At 36.5% G+C, this 22,991-nt stretch overlaps 1 protein-coding gene across 2 annotated transcripts in view; it reads left to right on the top strand.

Moving 5' to 3' along the window:
* The window catches only part of TTC28 (tetratricopeptide repeat domain 28), a 646,079-nt gene that overhangs the window by 46,393 nt on the left and 576,695 nt on the right, over window positions 1–22,991 (top strand). For both annotated transcript variants that reach the window (XM_059139718.1, XM_059139719.1), the window contains exon 2: window positions 1,145–1,423. In XM_059139718.1, the coding sequence (XP_058995701.1) occupies window positions 1,145–1,423 (279 nt within the window). The remainder of the gene's footprint in view (window positions 1–1,144; window positions 1,424–22,991) is intronic.

Genomic DNA, 22,991 nt, shown 5'->3' on the forward strand with positions numbered 1-22,991 from the left:
AAGATACAGTTTACAGCAGATTTTTTTTTCTTCTTGATTTCCCAAAACTGGCATTTGTCTTTGAAATTCCATGGTAACAGCCAAATTGCTAAATCTGCCAGTCTGAGAAGATTCTTTGATACATTACAGTTTGTGTTTTTTTTTGTTTTGTTTTAAAGTAGACTCCGTGCCCACCGTGCCCAGCCCAGAACCCAAAGCAGGGTTTGAACTTATCACCCTGAGATCAAGACCTGAGCTGAGATAAAGAGTCAAATGCTTAACTGACTGAACTATCCAGGTGCTTCTAAAATTGATGTTTTAAAAGTTTTTTTTGTTGTTGTTTTTGTTTTTTTGCAGTTTAAAACTAGGGCGCCTGGGTGGCTCAGTTAAGCGTGTGCCTTCAGCTCAGGTCGTGATTCCTGGGTGCTGGGATCCAATGCTATATCAGCCTTCCTGCACAGCAGGGTGTCTGCTTCTCCCTCTCTCTATCCCTCCCCCTCCTTGTGCTCTCTCTCTCTCTTCCAAATAAATAAAAGCTTTGATACAAAAAATTTAAAACTTAGGCTCATTGCATAACATTTGGATACAAGAAAATTTTAAGAAAATAAAAATAACCCACAGTTTTATATTCAGAGATAACTTAGCATAGTTAATATTTTAATCTTGTTTCTTTCATTTTTTAAGTGCAGCCCTCTTAATATGGTTGAGATCATATTTTCTATTTGACTTATATTTATATTCTTTCCCTTAATAAAACTTTTCATATGTATGTATGTAATCATATGTATGTAATCACCCAATATGGGGCTCGAACTCAGGACACTGAGATCAAGAGTCTCATGCTCTACTGACTGAGCTAGTTAGTTGTCTTCCCTTAGTATTAACTGTAAATTGCCAAGGGAAAGCCAGAGTTTTCTTTTGCATTCATTCACGCTATCAAAAAAAATTAAATATATATGTTTATAACCATATGTATATATAAAAACATATGCATATAGATAAGTACGTATCCAAGGTACTATGTTGGCTGCTTCTTGGAAAGTTTATGGTCTTTCAGGGTACCAAAGTTTTCCATGTAAAGCAGACTGTGAAGAATGTCCCTGTTCTCTTGAAGTTCAGAGGAGGATACTCTCTGGATTATCTGACAAAGTTTCTTTGTTTGTAGATTCCTCTCTTTGGTGCTAAGACTATTGGTCGGAGAAGTCCTGATGGACCAGTGTTGAGCAAAGCTGAATTTGTTGAGAAGGTTCGTCAGAGTAACCAGGCCTGTCATGACGGAGATTTTCACACAGCTATTGTTCTGTACAATGAAGCCTTGGCTGTTGACCCTCAGAACTGCATCTTATACAGCAATAGATCTGCAGCCTATATGAAAATCCAGCAGTATGACAAGGCACTGGATGATGCAATCAAAGCTCGACTTCTCAATCCCAAATGGCCAAAGGTAGAAATTTCATTTACTTTTGCAGAATCTTTTTTGTGCTGATTTCTTATTTTAATGTAACATTTTATTGAATTTGCAGTTATTAATCTTTTAATAGTCTGTATATCTGCAAAGTGTAGAATGGCCTCATTGAGCTGTACACTAGTGAATGGCTTCCCTTTTTAATGCTTGGGAACTGTGCTGTCCATGTTCAAGTTTAATTCTATATGTTTGAAATTTAACATCTTTTTCACTTAGCTCCTTGATAGGATACATTTAAATCATTTGTATAGGTTTTGACATCTTCTTTTTGCACAGATGTTTCAGATGGAGATGGTTTGTTTCTTTCAACTTAAAATAATTAATTTTATTATTCCCTGTCAATGACTGCTGGTATTTTGGGGCATTACCAACTGACAGGTGGTATTTAATCAGAGAAACTTTTTTTTTTTAATATATCATTTTAATTATCTATGTTTCCTTGAACAGTTTAAGGTTTGAATTATCTTTGTTTTGTACATGCTTTGTTTTCAGTGTGCCTATTCACCATCTAACCCCCAGTCTGTTTTAGATTTCTTAAGATGTACTAAAATGTTTGAGATTTTTTTTTTATTGAATCATAAAAGCATTTGATCCCATTCTTGGCTTTCTATTATGTTAACAAAAGTTAATGGATATTTGCTAGAGATTTAAAAAATATCCTTACTCTCTTATTAATGTCATAGTTATATTAACTTATACTTAAACTCTGGTGGTTACTTTTGGCTTCATTCAGAGGAATTTCCAGTGTTGCTGCTGCCTCATGAATTGTTTAGTATTTTGTAATTCCCTAAAGAAGTTCTATAATTATTGTAGATTAAACAAAATCTGTTTTAAAAAATTGTTATATGACAATTTGGAAGTTAGAATGCCATTACCAAAGGACAGACCCAGGTTCGAATTCCTTCTCTTTTGTTAATGACAGTATGGCTTTTGGTAAATTTCTTAACCTCTCTAGGGTTACAAACAATAGACTAATAATACTTTACTTGTAAGGCTACTTGAGAGTCAGAGATATTTTGTTACTTGTTCATAATAGATGTTTGGTGGATAATAGCTATGATTGTGACATTTTTATTAAGGGTATAGATTAGTAAATTATTCTAGCAAGGCTTGGCTTGTTTCTTCTCTTTCTCTTCCTTTTTCTTTTAAACCCTGTGTTGAGGGTGCCTGGGTGGTTCAGTTGGTTGAGCAACTGTCTTCAGCTCAGGTCATGATCCTGGAGTCCAGGGATCAAGTCCCACTTCAGGCTTCCAGTTCTGCGAGGAGTCTGCTTCTCCCTCTGACCTTCTCCCCTCTCATATTCTCTCTCACTATCTCTCTCTTTAAAAAAATAAAATAAAATAAAGCCTTTGTTGATGCAATGAGCCTGTTAAATAGCTTAATTTTCAAATTAAGTATCTCCGTTCCTTCCTTTTCTGGATCTACTTATTTTATGTTCTTCTTAGATTTGTGAACACTTAATAAAAAATATTTATTTTAGATAGAGTGAGTGACAACAGTGGGGAGAGGCAGAGGAATAGAAGCCTTTTTTTTTTTTTTTAAAGATTTTATTTATTTATTCGGTAGAGAGAGAAATCACGAGTAGGCAGAGAGGCAGGCAGAGAGAGAGGGGGATGCAGGCTCTCCGCCGAGCAGAGAGCCTGATGCGGGGCTTAATCACAGGACTCTGAGATCATGACATGAGCTGAAGGCAGAGGCTTAACACACTGAGCCACCCAGGTGCCCACCCTTTTTTTTTTTTTTTTAAGGTTTTATTTATTTATTTGACAGGTAGCAAGAGAAGGAACACAGCAGAGGGAGTGGGAGAGGGAGAAGCAGGCTCCCCGCTGAGCAGGGAGCTCCATTCGGGGCTTGATGTGGGGCTTGAGCCCAGGACTCTGGGATCATGACCTGAGCCTAATGATGATTAGATGCCTAATGACTGAGGCACCCAGGCGCCCCAAGGGATAGAATTTAAGCAGACTCCTGATGTGGGCCTTGATCCCATGACTCTGAGGTCACGACCTGAGCTGAAACCAAGAGTTTGACACTTAACCAACTGCCACCCAGGCACTCCCTATTTGTGAACACTTTTGGACTTTTATCTTTTTCCTTTTTCTGTCATTCGTCTTTCTTTTGTCAACTTCTTGTGACTTAACACACAAAAAATTGGCTTTAAAAGGTGCACTTTTATTATTATAGATGAGAAATCAGCCTTTTAAAGTAACTTCTATCAAGTTTAAGTCTCTGTTTTTTTTTCTTTTATAAGTGAAGTTGTTGTATATTTACAGTTGCATTAATATTTTAGCTCCATATTTGACTTCAAGCAAACTTAACTTTGGGATATCTAGAATTATATAAAATATAAATTAGTTTTTATTATTGAGATTATAAACAGGCTTTCATAACAATGTGATTCATAATAAAATCAATTTATAAAGAAATTTCCATTGCTACATAAATTTTTTTTCATTTCAAAAAATCTTGATTTTAGGGGCTCCTGGGTGGCTCAGTGGGTTAAAGCCTCTGCCTTCAGCTCAGGTCATGATCTCAGGGTCCTGGGATTGAGGCCTACAGGCTGAGCAGAGAGCCTGTTTCCTCCTCTCTCTCTCTGCCTGCCTCTCTGCTTACTTATGATCTCTGTCTGTTAAATTAAAAAAAAAAAAATCTTTAAAAAAATCGTGATTTTATACTTATTTTTCTAGGAATATATTCACTGTGTAAAAGAAGGTTCACTTGTACTCTTTTGTCCTAAAGATATGTCTTGAAATTTTATCGTTTCATTTTTCTTTTTCTTTTGACTTTTAAAATTTTCAGTATAATTCTTTTGCCTTCCTGAAGTATTTCTCTGAAATGTATTACCTAGTTTGATGAGGGAAAACATAAATTCCAGGTTTTTTTTTAAAGATTTTATTTATTTATTTGACAGACAGAGATCACAAGTAGGCAGAGAGGCAGTCAGAGAGAGGAGGAAGCAGGCTCCCTGCTGAGCAGAGAGCCCGATGTGGGCCTCTATCCCAGGACCTGGGGATCATGACCTGAGCCAAAGGCAGAGGCTTTAACTCACTGAGCCACCTAGGTGCCCCTAAATTCCAGTTTTTTAATGTATATATCCAAGGACTCCAGAGATGGTAGAGAGTCTTTGATTTATGTCTACTTTGGCTGAATAAAAAATGATTTTGGTTTGATATGGGCTGCAAAAGAGGTATGAACAAAGCACTGTGACAGACTCCCAAAAAGAATAAGCCCAGTCTTAGTACTAAATTATGATACTTAACCCTGTCTCTTGGCTGTTGTCTGTTTATTTTCATTCTTTTTGTGTCCTGTTTAAGAAATACTGATCTTACTCAGGGTTATAAAGTTTTTCTTAGTTTTTCTTCTAGAATTTTTAGTTTTTTTGTCCTTAGGTCTATGATTCATTCAGGGTATGGTATGAGATAGAGGTGAAGACTTATTATTATTTTTTAAGATTTTATTTATTTATTTATTTATTTGACAGAGAGAAATCACAAGCAGATGGAGAGGCAGACAGAGAGAGACAGAGGGAAGCAGGCTCCCCACTGAGCAGAGAGCCCTATGCGGGACTCGATCCCAGCACCCTGAGATCATGACCTGAGCCGAAGGCAGCGACTTAAACCACTGAGCCACCCAGGCGCCCCTATTATTATTATTATTTTTTTCAGTATAGATAACCATGTTCCAGCAACATTTTTTGAAAAGACTATCCTTTCCCCATTGAATTATCTTTGGTACCTTTGCCGCAAACCATTTGATCATAAAAGTATGGGGGTATAATTGGTCTCTATTTCGTTCCATTGTCCTATTTATCTGTCCTATGGCCTAACCATAGCCTTGATTACTGTAGCTATTGTATGTCTTTATATCACGTGTTATGAGTCTTCCATCTTTGTTTTTCTTTTTCTAGGTTGTTTTTGTTATTCTCTCTATATTTTAATATAAGTTATGAAATCAGCTTATCAATTTCTTCAAAAAGCCTATTGGGAAATTAATGTGATTGCATTGAACTTTTAGAACAATTTTGAGAGGATTGCCATTTTTTTGTTTTTATTTTTAATTTTTTTAATTTTTAAAATAAAAAAAAATTTTTTTTGACAATTGCCATTGTAACATTGCTCAGTCTTCTAATCCATGAACATGGTATATCTCTCCATTTACTTTGTCCTTTTTCATTTTCTTTTGCAAATTTTTATAGTTTTCAGCATTCACTTCTTGTACAATTAAAACAATTTATTCCTAAGTATTTTGCTTTAAAAACAGATTTTATTTACTTATTTTAGAGAGTACGTGCTTATGCATGTATGTGCCTGCAGTGGTGGAAGGGTAGAAGGGAAGGGACAGAGAGGGAGGGAGAGGGATAAGTGGACTGACACAGCGCTCCACCTCATGACACAAGTTCATGACCTGAGCCAAAACCAAGAGTTAGATGGTTAAACTACTCAGTCACCCAGGTGCCCTGTAAGTATTTTGCTTTCTGATGCTATTATAAATTGATTTAAAACTTTTTATTTTCTATTTTCTCATTGCTAGTCTATAGCCACTGAGGTGCCCTATTGTTAAGAGTTTTTGCATCTATCTTTATGCAGTACATTGATCTGTGTTTTCATTTTTGATGATGACTTTGTCTGGTTTTAGTATCAGAGTGATACTGGCCATATACAATGAGTTGTGAAGTCTTCTCTCTTTTTTTAGTTTCTAGGAGAGTTTATGTTGATGGGGGCACTTGGGTGGCTCAGTTACTTTAGTGTATGCCTTCTGCTCAGGTCATAATCCCACAGTCCTGGGATGCCTGGCATTGGGCTCCCTGCTCAGCAGAGGCATCTCTTTCTCCTTCTCCCTCTGCCCCACCTCCCTTGCTTGTGCTCTCGCTCTCTCATTCATTCTCTCTCTCTCAAATAAATAAATTCTTTTAAAAAATAGTGTTTATGTTGGATTGGTATTGTTTCTTCCTTAAGTATTTGGTAGAATTCACCAAGCAACCATCTTCACATGGATTTTTCTTTGTGGAAAAGTTTTAATTATGAATTCAATTTCTTTGATTGATAGAAGACCATTCAAATTTTCTAATTCTAATTAGATTAGTTTGGTATTTTGTTTCTTTCAGTACACTTTTTTTTTTTTTTTTTTTTTTAAAGATTTTATTTATTTATTTGACAGAGAGAAATCACAAGTAGATGGAGAGGCAGGCAGAGAGAGAGAGAGGGAAGCAGGCTCTCCGCTGAGCAGAGAGCCTGATGCGGGACTCGATCCCAGGACTCTGAGATCATGACCTGAGCCGAAGGCAGCGGCTTAACCCACTGAGCCACCCAGGCGCCCTCAGTACACTTTTTTTAATTTTTAAAGATTTTATTTATTTATTTGACAGACAAATATCACAAGTAGGTAGAGAGTGGGAAGTAAGCTCGCTGCTGAGCAGAGAACCCGATGTAGAGCTTGATCACAGGACCCTGAGGTCATTACCTGAGCTGAAGGCAGAGGCCTAACCCACTGAGCCACCCAGGCACCCCTCTTTCAGTAAATTTTTACATTTAATTTGGGTTGCAAGGTTATTGGTATCAAGTTGTTAATAACATTCCCTTATTATCCTTTCACTTTTTGTGGGATATTTAGTAATGTCCTTTCTTTCATTCCTGATATTGTTAATTTGTGTCTTTTCTCTTTTGTTTCATTAGTTTGCTTAGAAATTTATCAGTTTTATTCATCTTTCCAATCAGTATTAATTTCATTGATTTTCAGTATTATTGTACATTTTCTCTTTCATTAATTTCTACTCTTTATTATTATTTCCTTCCTTCTAATAATTTTACATTTAATTTGCTCTCTCTTTTTTTCTTTCTTTTTTTTTTAAATGGGAACTTAGGTCATTGATTTTAAATATTTCTTCTTTTTTATACACATAGCACTTAAAGCTAAAATATTCTCTCCTAGCACTGCTTTTGCTGTATCCTACAAATTTTGACATTATATTTTGTCATTCTATTCAGAAATATTAGAATATTTAAGAAATATTAGAAATATTTAATACCTTTTTAGTTTCCTTGGGAGTGCTTCTTTGATTCCTGGGTTATTTAGAAGTTTATTGCTTAATCTTCTAATATTTCTTATTTTAAAAGTTATCTCATTTTTGATATCTAATTTAAACCTTTTGTGGTAGATGACTACATTTGGTATGATATTAATTTTTAAAAATTTACTGGGGCTTGTTTTATAACTCATTGTATATTTTATCCTGTTGAACCTGCCATGAATGCTTGGAAAGAATATGTATTCTGCAATTGTTAGCCGTGCTTCTAGAGATATCAGTTTGCTCAAGGTGACTGACTATGTTGTTCATGTCTTCTATGTCTTTGATACTTTTTGTTTTTTTGTCTTATTATTCCATCAGTTATTGAAATAAAGAGGTTAAAATCCACAATTAAGATTTTGGATTTGGGGCACCTGGGTGGCTCAGTGAGTTAAGCCACTGCCTTTGGCTCAGGTCATGATCTTAGGGTCCTGGGATCAAGTCCCGCATTGGGCTCTCTGCTCAGCAGGGAGCCTGCTTCCCTTCCTCTCTCTCTGTCTGCCTCTTGACTACTTTTGATCTCTCTCTCTCTGTCAAATAAATAAATAAATAAAATCTTAAAAAAAAATAAAGATTTTGGATTTGGCTCGTTCTTTAATATCATCAATTTTTGCTTCATGTTTTTTAAAGCTCTAATATTAACATATACCCTTTAATTATTATTCTGTCTTCCTTATTTATTGATCCTTTTATCATTATGCAAAGTCCTTTTTTATCTGTGTGGTAATTATTTTCCTAAAATCTATTTTGTTTGATACTAATATAGCCATTCCAACTTTCTTTTACTTAGTCTTTGCATTATATATCTTATTACACCCATATATTTTCAATTTCCCTGGCCCTTTACATTTAATATTTATCTCTTTAAGATAGTATATAATTGCTTTTTGCCTTTTAAATAAATTTTTTACTCTCTGCCTTTTAATCAGAATTTTTGTCCATTACCATTTAGTGTAATTATTGATGCTGTTGATTTTTTTTCTGTACCATTTTTTTCTTTGTATTCTCTGTTTTTCTTCCTCTGTTATTCATTTCCTATCATCTATTTTTTTTTTTTAGAGTGGTATTTTTTTAAACTGCATTTTGAGTTGATTTGTTTTTTTCTCTTGAGAATTTTCATTTTCATTTTCATTTGTTTTTGATTGTTGTTGATGTTGTTTATCTTGGTTAAAATAGTATTGCATACTTTGTTTCTTGAATTGCAGCTCTAGTTTCAGTGCAGTTATTTTGTCCTTACTTGAACTGCTTTAAATTTCTTCTGTATACATATAACTTGAGGGTTAACTATAGATGTAGGTAGACAGAATTTGAGTATCCTTTTTCTGGTTCTTTTCTTGCTGGGATTGCTTTCCTCCATGCCCAAAGTCAATAGTTTCCTGTGTTTCAGTATTCTGATTTCTCCAGCCAGAAAGGCAGTGTTCCTGTCACCCTACTCACCAATCTGATTGGGAATTCACCTCACAACTCTCTTCCTCCAGGAATCTGTCTGCTTTCTCTCCACTCTCCAGTGCTTTCAGGTAGGCTCTTTTTGATTATATCTAATATATATATGTGTGTGTATATATATATAGTTCTATCTTTTTGTATTATATCTGTATCTAGATTTTATAGTTGTTTTCTCTGTGGGAGTGGGTTCACTAGGATCTTGCTTAGTAGTTATTGGAAGCAGAAATGATAGCAGAAGCACCAGTGATATAAGGTTACTCATGTTTAGTGGATCCCCAACAATGTCATCTTGCCTCCTTAAATCAAGTGGATTTCTTAATGTTTTGAGTTCTCTTTTTTTGGGTCATTTTTCTCAGTTCCTGGTCTCATTCATTTATAATATTTAGCTCCATTTCCTTGTTCATTCTTTGAATTGGTTAGTAACTCTTCTGCATTCTTTCTTGAATTATTCCATATATATCTTATGCAGTTTATTTCCACAGCCAGTATTAACGTCTAGGTTGTTACAGTTTCAGCCTTATTATGTCGTGAATTTTTTTATTGTAACAGTGTTCTCATGAAAAACTTCCTGTTGTTTTATGTTTCCAAGTGATCTGATATTCAAGATTCTGCACAAGTGGTCTCATTTGCCCCTTTATTTCTTGCTATTGTGCTGACAAACCTGCTTTTGTTGGTTGATCCAGTCTTTTCTTCTTTCTTTCCTTCCTTTTTATGCCAAGCTCTGTGCCTGCAGTTTCTTCCCTTGCTCTATTATATGGTAAAGTAGGTCTAGTTCAGTTCTCACTTTCCCTGGAAGCTACATTGAGCTTCTGTGAATATAACGTTATCTATTGCTAATTTCAATTATTATTTATATTGTTATATAGACATGTTACTTGAATTTTATCTCAGTCTTAAACTAGCTTGAAAATTCCTTGCAAGTTTGTCTCCTCTTTATTTTAGAGCCTAGACCTTGCTGGACACCTTAAATTTTTAAACTTAAGAATTTTTTTAAAAACCTTAATGTCTAAATCAATGAAAAAATTAAGAGATGTAACTGTGCATTTCTTATTGTAGACTTCTAAGGATGCAGATATCACAGACCATAAACTTATTGCTTTAACAGTTTAGAAGTTTTTGCTTGAAATTAGCCAAATTCTGCAATAACTTTAGTCCACTTTCTTTTTAAGAATTTTATTTATTTATTTGAAAGAGAGACAGAGAGAGTGAGAGAGAGAGCACAAAAGCATGAGGGGCAAAGGAAGAAGCAGACTCTGCTGAGCAGGGAGTCCGGGACAGGGCTTGACTTGGGACTCTGGGATCATAACCTGGGCTGACAGATGCTTAACTGGCTGAGCCACCCAGACACCCCTGTTTAGTTCCCTTTTTAATCACTTTTGGAAGGAATCTAAGATTTCTTTCAAATCTCTTGTGTTAAAACCTTTCATGTGTTTAGTGAGATAGCACAACGTAATGTAGCTAGGACACATGGGATCCTTGCTTTGCATGATAACACACCATAGAAAAGACTGTACGAACGGAGAAATCTTGCAGTGTGAACTTTGCAACAATTTTGACTCTTCCGTGACCTTTAAAAGTTTTTGTCGAAATACTAAAAACTCTTGGGACGCCTGGGTGGCTCAGTTGGTTGAGCAGCTGCCTTCGGCTCGGGTCATGATCCCGGCATCCTGGGATCGAGTCCCACATCGGGCTCCTTGCTCTGCGGGGAGCCTGCTTCTCCCTCTGACTCTGCCTTCCACTCTGTCTGCCTGTGCTCGCTCTCACTCTCTCTCTCTCTTACAAATAAATAAATAAAATCTTAAAAAAAAAAAAAAAAAAGAAATACTAAAAACTCTTACTGTGGATTATAAGGGTATAAGGAATGGAAAATTATTAAAACTAACATTTATTTAGTACACTGTGATTTAAAATGGTAGAAACATTGAGAATTTGTTTTATTTTTCTATAAAAGACTTTTCTGTAGTTATTTGAATAGTACTTACTGCTTTCTTCTCATATAACTTAAAATACAGAGTATCTTTTCTATGCCTTGGCAAATTGTCATACTACTTTCTAGTTTGGATTGGCTTCTAAAATGCTAATTTTTATTGACTGAGTCTTCCTGTAGTTACAGTAATTTTGCCAGCATCACGTTCTCTGGCACCTTTTCAGCCTTTTTGTCACAACTACTTTCCTCATTTATGTTGACAAGTTCAACCTCACTAAGTTCTTCTGACTGGACCTCTTGAACAGTGGCTATGTCAGCATTCCCATGGTCAGCTGTTTTCTTTTATGTTCGAGAATTTTACCTTCAGCATTATCACTCTTTATGTCTTTGCTGCATTCATTTTTATTCTTCAGTTTCTTTTTTTAAAAAGATATTTATTTATTTATTTGAGAGAAAAAGAGAGGGAGAGAGAGAGAACATGAGCGGGAGGGCTCGGGAGGGAGGCAGAGAGAGAATCTCAAGCACACTCCACACTGATCCACTCGTGGGGCTCAATCCCAGGACCCTGAGATCATGACCTGAGCTCAAACCAAGAGTCGAATCCTTAACTGACTGGGCCACCCAGATGCCCCTTTATTCCTCAGTTCTTCTTCAAAACCCCATTTTTATAAAATGACCACATAGGTTTCTCACTGGGAGATGAAGAGGCAACACAACTACCTTTTTGCTGTTTCTGTGTGAGCTGAATAACAGATGTTCAGTGACCAGACACCACACACTTTGATACAAGTGATGTGATTGGTGAATAATCAGATGCATATTTCTTAACTAATAGCAATTGTGGATTGAAGAACCAGCAGCGACATTTGTATTTTTTGCATTTACTTACAGTTAATATACCATTGTAATTGAAATTTAAATTGCATCATTAGGGATTTAGAGTCATTTAACTGTGGTAACTGAAATTCATGTGTATTGAAACAACATACTTACGAAGCAAGAACTGCTGGGTCTTTGGAGTTGGAGCTAGGGTTTTTCCTCCTTACATCTTGCTTTACTTTACCTCCATATGTCTCACTTTTCCCATTTGTAAGCTGGGTGAACATCACAAACCTTGAAGGGTTGTATTGAGGGTTAAGTAAAATAAGGTTAGGTGCTTATTAGGTTAGCGTTTTTCACATATAGATTATAACATATTATGGTTATTAATGATGATCATTATCATCATGATGATATTTGTATTTAGACACACATAACTTCTTCTCAAACTACCCAAATATCTTTTGAATATTTTTCTTCTCTTTATAATAATTTCGGTAATCTTCCAAATACTTGCCGTTTCTGCTGATCATTTTTTTAAAAGTGCAATGATGAAATGGATAAAATATTCCATTAAGATATATGTGTTGCAGAGGAAAGAGGAAGAATTATTTTTTGCCAGGTATAGAGGACATACACTCTTTTGAATAACTTATCAGATCCTATTGCTCTTTTTAAAATGTGTTATATTTCATTTATTTGATTTCAGTAATTATCTGATAGGCATTTATTATAAGAAAGCATAGGTCTGCCACTGTCTTCTCTGGTAACAGTATTTAGTTGATTTGTCTTCTTTTTAAAATTTAGCATATTAACCTTTTTTTTTTGAAGTCTTTTTTTTTTAAATTTTTATTTATTTATTTGACAGACAGAAATCACAAGTAGGCGGAGAGGCAGGCAGAGAGAGAGAGAGGAGGAAGCAGGCTCCTCGCTGAGCAAAGAGCCCGATGCGGGGCTCGATCCCAGGACCCTGGGATCATGACCTGAGCCAAAGACAGAGGCTTTAACCCACTGAGCCACCCAGGCGCCCCTTAACCTTTTTTCATTGTTTTGGTATTCTGCCTCTTTCCCATGATTAAAAAAAAAAAAAAAAAAGAATGCATTGTTGATCTGTACTTGTATCAATTAGTTTTTGTTTTGTAACAAATCACTCCAAAACGGTGACTTAAAATAACAAACAAACATTTATTTAGCTCAAGATTCTATATGCCAGCTGAGTGGCTCTTCTGATCTGGACTGACTCAACTGATTTCTGCTGAGCTTGCTCATGTGTTCAGGTTCAGCTGGAGGTTTGCCTGATAGATTATCTAAGACAGTCTCACTTACATTTCTGACACTTGGTATGCTGTTGGCTAGGAGAATAACAGCAACTGGGCTGTGTGTCTCTTATCATCTTGCAGGTTTTCCTAGGCTTCTTCCCAGGCAATTGTAGGATTCCTACATCCGCAGAAAAGTGGAGGCGACAATGCATAAGCATATTTTGAGTTTGCTTGTACCATATATGCTATTATTCCACTGGCCAGAGGAAGTCACATGGCCAAGCCCAGACCTACTCTAGAAGGGGATTACCTAAGGGCATATATAGAAAGCGAAGAATCTGTAGCCATCCTTATAATTTACCCAGTATTTTTTGTTAGATTATATACGCCTTCCTAGATCATATCCCTTTTCAGTTGTATCTGTTTTATTTCAACTTTTTACCCTTGATCTTTCTGGTTTGGAATTTTCTTGAATCACATCTGTTTAGACACATTATTTGTGAAGTAGTTTATATAATTTTTGTGTGAATTATGAGTTACATTCTTTAAGGGTACCATAGGTAAAGAAACTTAAAGGAATAGTGGCTTTTCATATGGTGTAACTATATAAAAATTATATAAGGGGAAGGTCTACAGGGGAATTTTCCCATTAATTGTAAAGCGTACTGTAAATATCTTCTCTTTCTGCATGAATTTAAAGCTCTTCTTATATTCTCATTCATTGATTATACTGGGTGACCAAATCTTATTATCAGGTATAATACTTGATGAGAGAGTATTATATTTTATTTGTTAGGTATTAGACCTGATGAGGGTTAAATGTAAGAAAAAATGTTAAAAGATATCTTGGCCTCGTGTTTCTTTTTGGTTTAGCAAAAAGAAAATATTTTATTTTATTTATTTTTTAAAAGATTTATTTATTTATTTGTCAGAGGTTGAGAGAGAGAGAGAGAGAGAGAGAGAGACACACAGCAAGAGCCTGATCACAAGCAGGGGAATAGCAGAGGGAGAAGGAGAAGCAGGCTCCCCACTGAGCAGGGAGCCCAATGTGGGGCTTAACCCCAGGACCCTGGGATCATGACCTGAACTGAAGGCAGATGCTTAACCAACTGAACCACCCAGGCATCCCTGTACTCATAATAATCTTATGTAGATATTATTATCCCAACTTTACAAAAGTGAACATTTATCCTTAGTGAGAGATCCAGGTAGTAGAAAAATAGAAGAGTTGGACTTTCCATCTTTCTAATGCCCCTAAGCTAGATAATCTTAATAGTGTGCTTTCATTACATACTTTTGGAAGTATATCTACTTTTTATAATTTCAATTAATTGTTTTAGGTAAATACATTTTTGGGGAGTTGCCTGCTTGTGCACTCTCTCTTTCTCTGATAAATAAATAAATAAATAAAATCTTTAAAAAAAAAAGAAATTTATTTATTGAATGTTTCTGCATGCTAAGCAGTGTTCTTTAAAAGATTTATTTATTTTTGAGAGAATGAGAGAGAGTGTGTGCAGGGGCCAGGGAGGGGCAGGAGGAGAGGGAGAGAGAGAATCTCAAGCAGACTCCCTGTTGAGTGTGAAGTCTGACACAGGGCTTGATCTTACACCCTGAGCTCATGACCTGAGTTGAAATCAAGAGTCAGTCACCCAACTGACTGAGCCACCAAGGCGCCCCATAGGCAGTGTTCTAACTAAACCTTAGTGATTCAGCCAAGAACAATGCAGAACAAAGTTACAACTAACATTCCAGTGGGGAGAAGCAGATAATGAAGTTTGAAAGTAATAAATGCTCTGAAGATAATTTCAAACAGAGTAAAAGGATGGGAGAGTACTGAGAAAAAGGGATGACAGAATTATGGACAAGAGTTTGTGGGAGAAGATGATTCAGATGAGACCTGAAAGAACCAGGTGTGGGCAGAATGCGTTGTAGGCAGAATAAACAGCTAGTTTGAACGTGGCTGATTGAAGAAAATAGCACAAAGGCCAGTGGAACACAGTGAGTAAGTGAGTGTGAGTGAAAAGGAGGTGGTGGGAGATAGTTGTTGAAGTAGGCAGTGGCCAGGTTATATTGGGCCATTTAAGCCATTATAAGGAAGTAATATTTTATTCAGATACTCATGGGATGTCATTAGAAGATTTTAACTAGACAGATGACATACTTAATTTATGGTCAGTCTAGTTAAATGTTATGCATATGTTTAACTTCCACATATTTATAACTTTCCAATTTCCCTCTGTTACTGATTCCAAATTTCATTCCATTCTGATTGGAGAACATACTTTGTATCATATTAATCCCCTTAAATTTATTTGGGCTTGGTTTATGGCCTAACATATTATCTGTCTCCAAGAATATTTCATGTGTACTTGAGAAGAATGTGCTGCTCTTGTTGGGTAGGGTGTTCTATAGATGTCCATTAAATCTGGTTAGTTTGTAGTGTTTGTTGTTCAAGTCTCCTGTTTCTTTGATGATATGATAGATGCCATAATTCATTATTGAAAGTGGGATACGAACTCTCCAATTATTGTGGTTGAATTTTTTTTCTCTCTTTCCCATCTCCCCCTCCCTCCTTTCCTTCCTTTCTTCTCCTTTCTTTTTTTTAAGGTTTACTTAAATTTTTTTAGTAATCTCTACATCCAATGTGGAGCTTGAACTCATGACGCTGAGATCAAGAGCCTGATGCTTTTCTGACTAAGCAAGCCAGGCATCCACCCCCTTGTCTTTTTTTTTTTTTTTTAAAGATTTTATTTATTTATTTGAGAGAGAGGCAGTGAGATCATGAAAGGGGATAAGCAGACTCCCTGTGGAGCTGGAGGCCCGATGTGGGACTTGATCCTGGCACTCCGGGATCATGACCTGAGCTGAAGGCAGTTGCTTAACCAACTGAACCACCCAGGTACCCTAAAAGTTGAGTTTTCTATTTCTCCCTTCAGTTCTGTCATTTTTTGCTTCATGTATTTTGGGGGTTTTGTTTTTGTTTATTTGTATTTTTATGGTTATTATATCTTCCTGGGAGACTGATCTTTTTGTCATTCTAGAAATATCCTTTGTCTTTAGTAACAGTTTTGGTTCTAAAATCTATTTTGTCTGAAATTAATATAGCCATTTCATGTCTCTCTTGGTTACTTCTTGCATGAAATCTCTTTTTCCATACTTTCCTTTTCAGCCTGTTTATGTTTTTGAAACTAAAGTGAATGTTTTATAGACAGCATACAGTTGTGTAATTTTTTAAAAATCCATTTTTCCAATCTTTGTTCTATGATTGTAGTGTCCCAATATTAGTCCATTTTTATTTAATGTATCTGCTGGTAAGGTATGATTTACACCTGTCCCCCTTTTTTGTTTTGTTTTGTTTTTTTAAAGATTTAATTTATTTATTTGATAGGCAGAGATCACAAGTAGGCTGAGAGGCAGGCAGAGAGAGAGGAGGAAGCAGGCTGCCCGCTGTGCAGAGAGCCTGATGTGGGGCTCGATCCCAGGACCCTGGGATCATGACCTGAGCCGAAGGCAGAGGCCTTAACCCACTGAGCCACCCAGGTGCCCCCTCTTTCTGTTTTTTTAAAGATTTTATTTATTTATTTGACAGAGAGAGTGAGAGAGAGCACAAGTAGGGAGAGCAACAGGCAGAGAAAGAGAGAGAGAGAAGCAGGCTCCCTACTGAGCAGGGAGCCTGATGTGGAGCTTTGTGGAACACTGGACATTTTAAGTAATATGATGTGGCAACTTTGAAAATCAGATTTTTCGCCTCCCATCCTTCCACTGGGTTTATTGTTGCTTTTGTTGTTGTCTTCTTTGAGTTAGTTACTTCCCTAAACTAATTTTTTTTTTAAAGATTTTATTTATTCACTTGACAGAGATCACAAGTAGGCAGAGAGGCAGGCAGAGAGAGAGAGGAAGGGAAGCAGGCTCCCTGCCGAATAGAGAGCCCGATGCGGGGCTTGATCCCAGGACCCTGAGATCATGACCTGAGCCAAAGGCAGAGGCTTTGACCCACTGAGCCCCTCAGGTGCCCCCCAAACTAATTTTTTAAAGTCTTTCTTCTTTGTCATGTGCAGCCACAGAAATCTGTGCTCGGACGACTTAATGGTCAGCTGTTAATGGGACAGAGCTTCCATAAATTCCTTGAACCAATAAGTTTCCCTCTCTTTGTTGAAAAGTTCCCTGTGTGTTGAACATATCTTCAGTACGCTGGCAGTTTATAATTCTGTCTTAGCCTTTACTTCCTGCTTGTGTAGAACCTCAATATCAGGGGTGACTGGGTGGTTTAGTTGATTAAGTGACTGCCTTCAGCTCAGGTTATGACCCTGGAGTCCTAGGATCAAGGTCTGCATCAGGCTTCCAGCATCTCTTGATTTTTTAAAGAAACATTTTTCTTTAAGGACACCTGGGTGGCTCAGTTGTTAAGTGTCTGCCTTTGGCTCAGGTCATGATGCCAGGGTCCTGGGATCATGCCCAGCATCGGGCTCCCTGGGTGGCAGGAGGCATTTTTCTCCCTCTCCCATTCCCCCTGCTTGTGTTCCTCTCTCTCTGTGTCTCTCTCTGTCAAATAATAACAACAGCAACAACTATAAAAAAAAACAAACCCAAACATTTTTCTTTAGCCTCTTTTTTACTCAGCTTATATTGCTACATCAGGCAGCTGTCATCTTAAGCAATTGCCACTGATTTTGTTTGACATATGCCCTTTGGAGAGGGCTGTTTGCTCTGAGTTATTTCTGAGCCAACTCAAAGAAAGTCCTGTGAATGGAGCTTTTCTAGGGAGCTGCCGGACGAGTCAAATAGTGGTAATTTTCTGGGGTGAAATCTGGGGATTTTAGGGATCCCCAAACCATTATGATCATACCATTGACTCCAGACCTTCTGGTTTTTGTGGCTATTGTTATCTAAGTTATATATAAAGTTTTATCATAATGAGAGTTATATCAAAGTTATGAGTCAAATATGTATTAAATTCATAATAAATATTTACAGTAAAAGTTGACTAGTTTCCTTATGTAATTCTTTTGTATAATTCTATTCTTGTTTTTAAAGAGGTGAGAATTTAGTTATTCAGAAGCTTTTTGTAGGCAGTTAGAATGACAAACGGGATTTTTCATATTCAGGAACATGACACCTTAAATATAATTGAAATTCTATTATGCTATTGTAAGCAAAATTCATCTCATGTATTGTTACTTCTATTAATGTTATAGATCTCATTACCAATTTATCTTTGGGACCAAATGGTTTCTTATTAATATGGGCTATTTTGTATGTTTAAATATATGATTTTATGACAGGCTTATTATTTGTATGCCTTTGAAGTATGTTTCAGGTGTGTGTACATGTACACACATATAATTTTTTAATTACAAAGGAAACTCAAAATTACTTTTGCAAAAATATCAAACTATAAAATTGTATTTATCTTATCCACTGCGCACTCCATTGTCCCTCTGCCATTTCAGTACTGGAGTTGACTATTTTAAATCTAATTTGAGTATTTTTGAGACCTTCTGCAATATGTCTATAGCTATGCACACATATACACATATTCCTACATTTTTTGAGGAGGCTTTATGCCCAGTGTGGAGCCCAATTCAAGGTTTGAACTCATGATGCTGAGATCAAGACCTGAGCTGAGATCAAGAGTTGGATGCTTAACCTACTGAGCCACCCAGGCACCTCTACCTATATACTTTTTAAATTTTTTAAATTATTTTTTACATTTTAAAAAATATTTTATTTATTTATTTGATAGAGAGAGAGACATGTCGAGAGAGGGAACACAAGCAGGGGGAGTGGGAGAGAGAGAAGCAGACTTCCCTCTGAACAGGGAGCCGATATGAGGTTCAATCCCAGGACCCTGGGATCATGACCTGAGCCAAAGGCAAACACTTAATGACTGAGCCCCCAGGCATCTATACTTTTTAAATATCAGATTTTGCAATGTGTTTATTTTTCTTTTTATTTATACACCTAATTATTTTTAACAGCTATATAATATTCCACAGCATAAATATGCCAATGTAGTATTTTTAATTTTTTTATTTAAGAAGTAGATAATAGTTTATAATAAGAAGTGATGCAAAAGTGGTTTGAAAGCTTTTTCCTTGGGTATATATGTGAGGATGAAAGTAGTCTGTTTCTTTGTTATTCAAGAAAGGTTGCAAACCGACTATAGACAAAAGTACATTTTCTGGTTGCCACCATTTGATTGGTAGGTTTTTCTATTTGATGTTGAAGTAACTCTTTCTTAAGCTCACTGGTCATTGTTTATTTATTTATGCATTTGGTTTTTATTATTGTTGATTGAAGATGGAAAATCAGTTCTTTACTGGGAGGAATTTTTTCTCATAAATGTCAGCCTGAGGTAATGCTGAGTCCACAGCATCTCCTTGAGGACCAAGCTTTTGTGGGATAGAACCAGCTGCTTTGTCCTTGGGAAATGATTCAGGAAGTCTGGCAAGAAGGGAAGTCTTGCTATAAAGGAAATTCAGGAAATAGGAGCTCAGTTATTTTTTTTTTTTTTTTTTTTTTTTTTAAAGATTTTATTTATTTATTTGACAGAGAGAAATCACAAGTAGATGGAGAGGCAGGCAGAGAGAGAGAGGGAAGCAGGCTCTCCGCTGAGCAGAGAGCCCGATGCGGGACTCGATCCCAGGACTCCGAGATCATGACCTGAGCCGAAGGCAGCGGCTTAACCCACTGAGCCACCCAGGCGCCCGGAGCTCAGTTATTTAAAGTCTCAGATTTGTTTATCATAATTCATTTCAAGAATGTTCTAGTGACAAAGTTATAAACATATGATAAGTAACAAGTATCCTTCCAGCTCCCAGTTGGTACATATTTATAACTAAGGAATTTGAATGCATTGTTGTAAGTGAAGTGAAAGTTTTCTTGTCATTTATACTTGACGGTTGATTAAACTGTAGATATACACTTTGTGGGTGCTATTATTTAAAATGTATTAGCACACCCAGACTTTAATGATTTCTACTTGTCTTGGTTTCTGTAATAAAAGTTTGGTAGCATTTTTTATGTTAATGAAGAGAGTAGACTATCCTAGGGGTTTTCATAGTCATTTCATAGAAGTGTTTTTCAGTAGTCTAAAAAAATTTTCGGATTAGAAGCTATGGAAACAATTCCAGAAACAATGACCAAGAAATAGTTTCTATGAAAAAATGTTTTTATTTTTATGTATTTTCGATGAGAAAATACTTTATTTATTTGCCAGAGAGAGAACAAGAGAGAGAGAGTTCAAGCAGGGGGAGCTGCAGGAAGAGGGAGAAACAGGCTCCCTGCTGATCAAGGAGCCTGATGCAGGACGTCATCCCAGGCTGGATCATGACCTGAGTCAAAGGCAGACACTTAATGGACTGAGACACCCAGGAGGTCCCCACAAAATATTTTTAAATGATCAGGTTTGTAGGTGACCAATATATGTAAATAAAATCAGTCTTTTTTGGGAAATGAACTATTACTGGTACCAAAATTAGAGCATGCTTTTTATATTTGTGTTACTATAGCAACACTGGAAGTCCTTGAATAAATCTAGTCGTTGATTAAATTTAGTAATTTTTTCTTACAGATTGGATAATGTTTCAGAAGTGTTGATTACATAGTTTCAGTTTTGAAGTGGACTATGAAAAGCGTTATTTTTATATTATATTTTAAAAGATACCTGTAGATAACTTTCTAGAATATTTATCTTGTTGCCTTCATTTGCATTCTTTGGAAGGAGTACGTTCTAACTTAAGGGAAATATTTTTTCTTGCTGATTCAAGTCCAGTGAGGCTTTTGATAACTGGAATTATTATTGGAGTACCTGGGTGGCTCAGTTGGTTAAGTGGATGACTGTTGGTTTTGGTGCAGGTCATGATCTCATGGTTGTGAGATCGAGCCCCTTGTCGGGCTCTGTGCTCAGTGGGGAGTCTGCTTGAGATTCTCTCTCCTCCTTCTGTCCCTCCCCATTCCTGCACTCTCTCTTTAAATAAATAAATCTTAAAAGAAGAACCAAAGTTATTATTGCTTCATGTGTTTATTTGTTTAGATAATTTTTGAGGTATACTGTATTGTTAAAACATTTCATTTACTTTAATTTTTAACTTTTAATTTTGAAATAATGTGTTTATTAGTTCAGATATTTCTTTTTTCTTTTTTTAAGATTTATTTATTTGTTTTTATTTAAAAATTTTAAAAAGATTTTATTTATTTATTTGAGAGAGAGAGAGATCACAAGTAGGCAGAGAGGCAGCCAGAGGGAGAGGGGGAAGCAGGCTCCTTGCTGAGCAGAGAGCATGATTCAGGGCTCGATCCCAGGACCCCAAGATCATGATCTGAGCTGAAGGCAGAGTCTTAGCCCACTGAGCTATACAGGTGCCCCCAAGATTTATTTATTTTAGAGAGAGAGGAAGAATATGATTGAAACCAAGAGTCAGTAGCTTAACTGACTCTACTACCTAGGCGCCCCTAGATATTTCTAATTTTTTTAAAGATTGTATTTATTTATTTGACAGAAAGAGACACAGAAAGAGAGGGAACACACACATGCAAGGGAAGTGTGAGAGGGAGAGGCAGACTCCCCGAGGAGCAGGGAGCCCGATGTGGAGCTCGAACCCAGGACTCTGGGATCATGACCTGAGCTGAAGGCAGATGCTTAACTGAGCCACCACGTTTCCCCTAGATATTTCTTTCTAAATATGCTACACTCTACTGTCAGAGGAAGTATAAATTTTATTTACTTTTATGTTTTAATATTTTTAATTTTGAAATAATGTGAAACATACAGAAAAGCTGTGAGATTAGTTCAAAGTATTCCTGTATATCCTTCATCTGGACCCTCCAGTTGTTCTTTTTTTTTTTTTTAAAGATTTTATTTATTTATTTGACAGAGAGAAATCACAAGTAGGCAGAGAGGCAGGCAGAGAGAGAGAGAGAGAGAGAGTAGGAAGCAGGCTCCCTTCTGAGCAGAGAGCCCGATGCGGGACTCGATCCCAGGACCCTGAGATCATGACCTGAGCCACCCAGGCGCCCGACCCTCCAGTTGTTAACATTATACCGTATTTGGCTTGTAATTGTCCCTTACCTGTTATTATTGTTGTTATTTTCTGAACTGTTTGAGAATAGTTGAATACCTGATGTCCCATTATTCCTAATACTCTAATATATAACCATAATAAAGCCACTAAAATCAAGATATTAACATTGATGAAACACTGCTATTCAATCCATAGACCCTAATAAAATTTTAGTGTTTGCCGAGCAATATCCTTTATAGACAGTCTTTCCTTTCTGGTCCTGGATCACACACCTGGTAAGAAATACATTAGGAGTTTAGTTCAGATAGACTGTAGAATCAGGCCTGTACCACCTGCTCACATTATAGGTAATTTACTTGATTGACTGGACTTTGATGGCTTGTGGGTTCCTAACTGTTATTTTCTTGGTTTGTGCCTTGATCTTTGATCACTAAAATAATATATTCCTGATCCTTCACTATCAAATGTCAGACAGCCTTTGCCCATACTGCCTAACCTACAGCTCACTGCTTGCAGTCTGGACTTTTCTTGCCTATCTTGATCCTAGCAGTCAATTTACCTCTCTTTTTTTGTATCCTTAGCATAATATGTGAAGTATAAGTAATATTTTTGTGCCTGTGAATATCATGCCAGGCCCTCAAGTTGGGCGCCTGTTCTATGTAGGAGTTAGGCACAGTATAAAACTGTTGGCATTTGGGGGCACCTGGGTGGCTCAGAGGGTTAAGCCTCAGCTTTTGGCGTAGTTCATGATCTCAGGGTCCTGGGATCGAGCCCTGAATCATGCTCTCTGCTCAGCGGGGAGCCTGCTTCCCCCTCTCTCTCTGGCTGCCTCTCTGCCTACTTGTGATCTCTGCCTGTCAAATAAATAAATAAAATCTTTAAAAAAAAGTCTTAATGATAAAAATAATAAATTTAGGGTAAAGTCAATTTAGATAGGGAATTTGTGTTATCAAAGAAACAGTGACTTGATTTCTGGGCAACATATTGAGAAAGGGAAATATTTTTAGTGTAA

Source organism: Mustela lutreola, chromosome 11, assembly GCF_030435805.1.
Source record: "Mustela lutreola isolate mMusLut2 chromosome 11, mMusLut2.pri, whole genome shotgun sequence".
In the NCBI taxonomy this organism is placed as follows: domain Eukaryota; kingdom Metazoa; phylum Chordata; class Mammalia; order Carnivora; family Mustelidae; genus Mustela; species Mustela lutreola.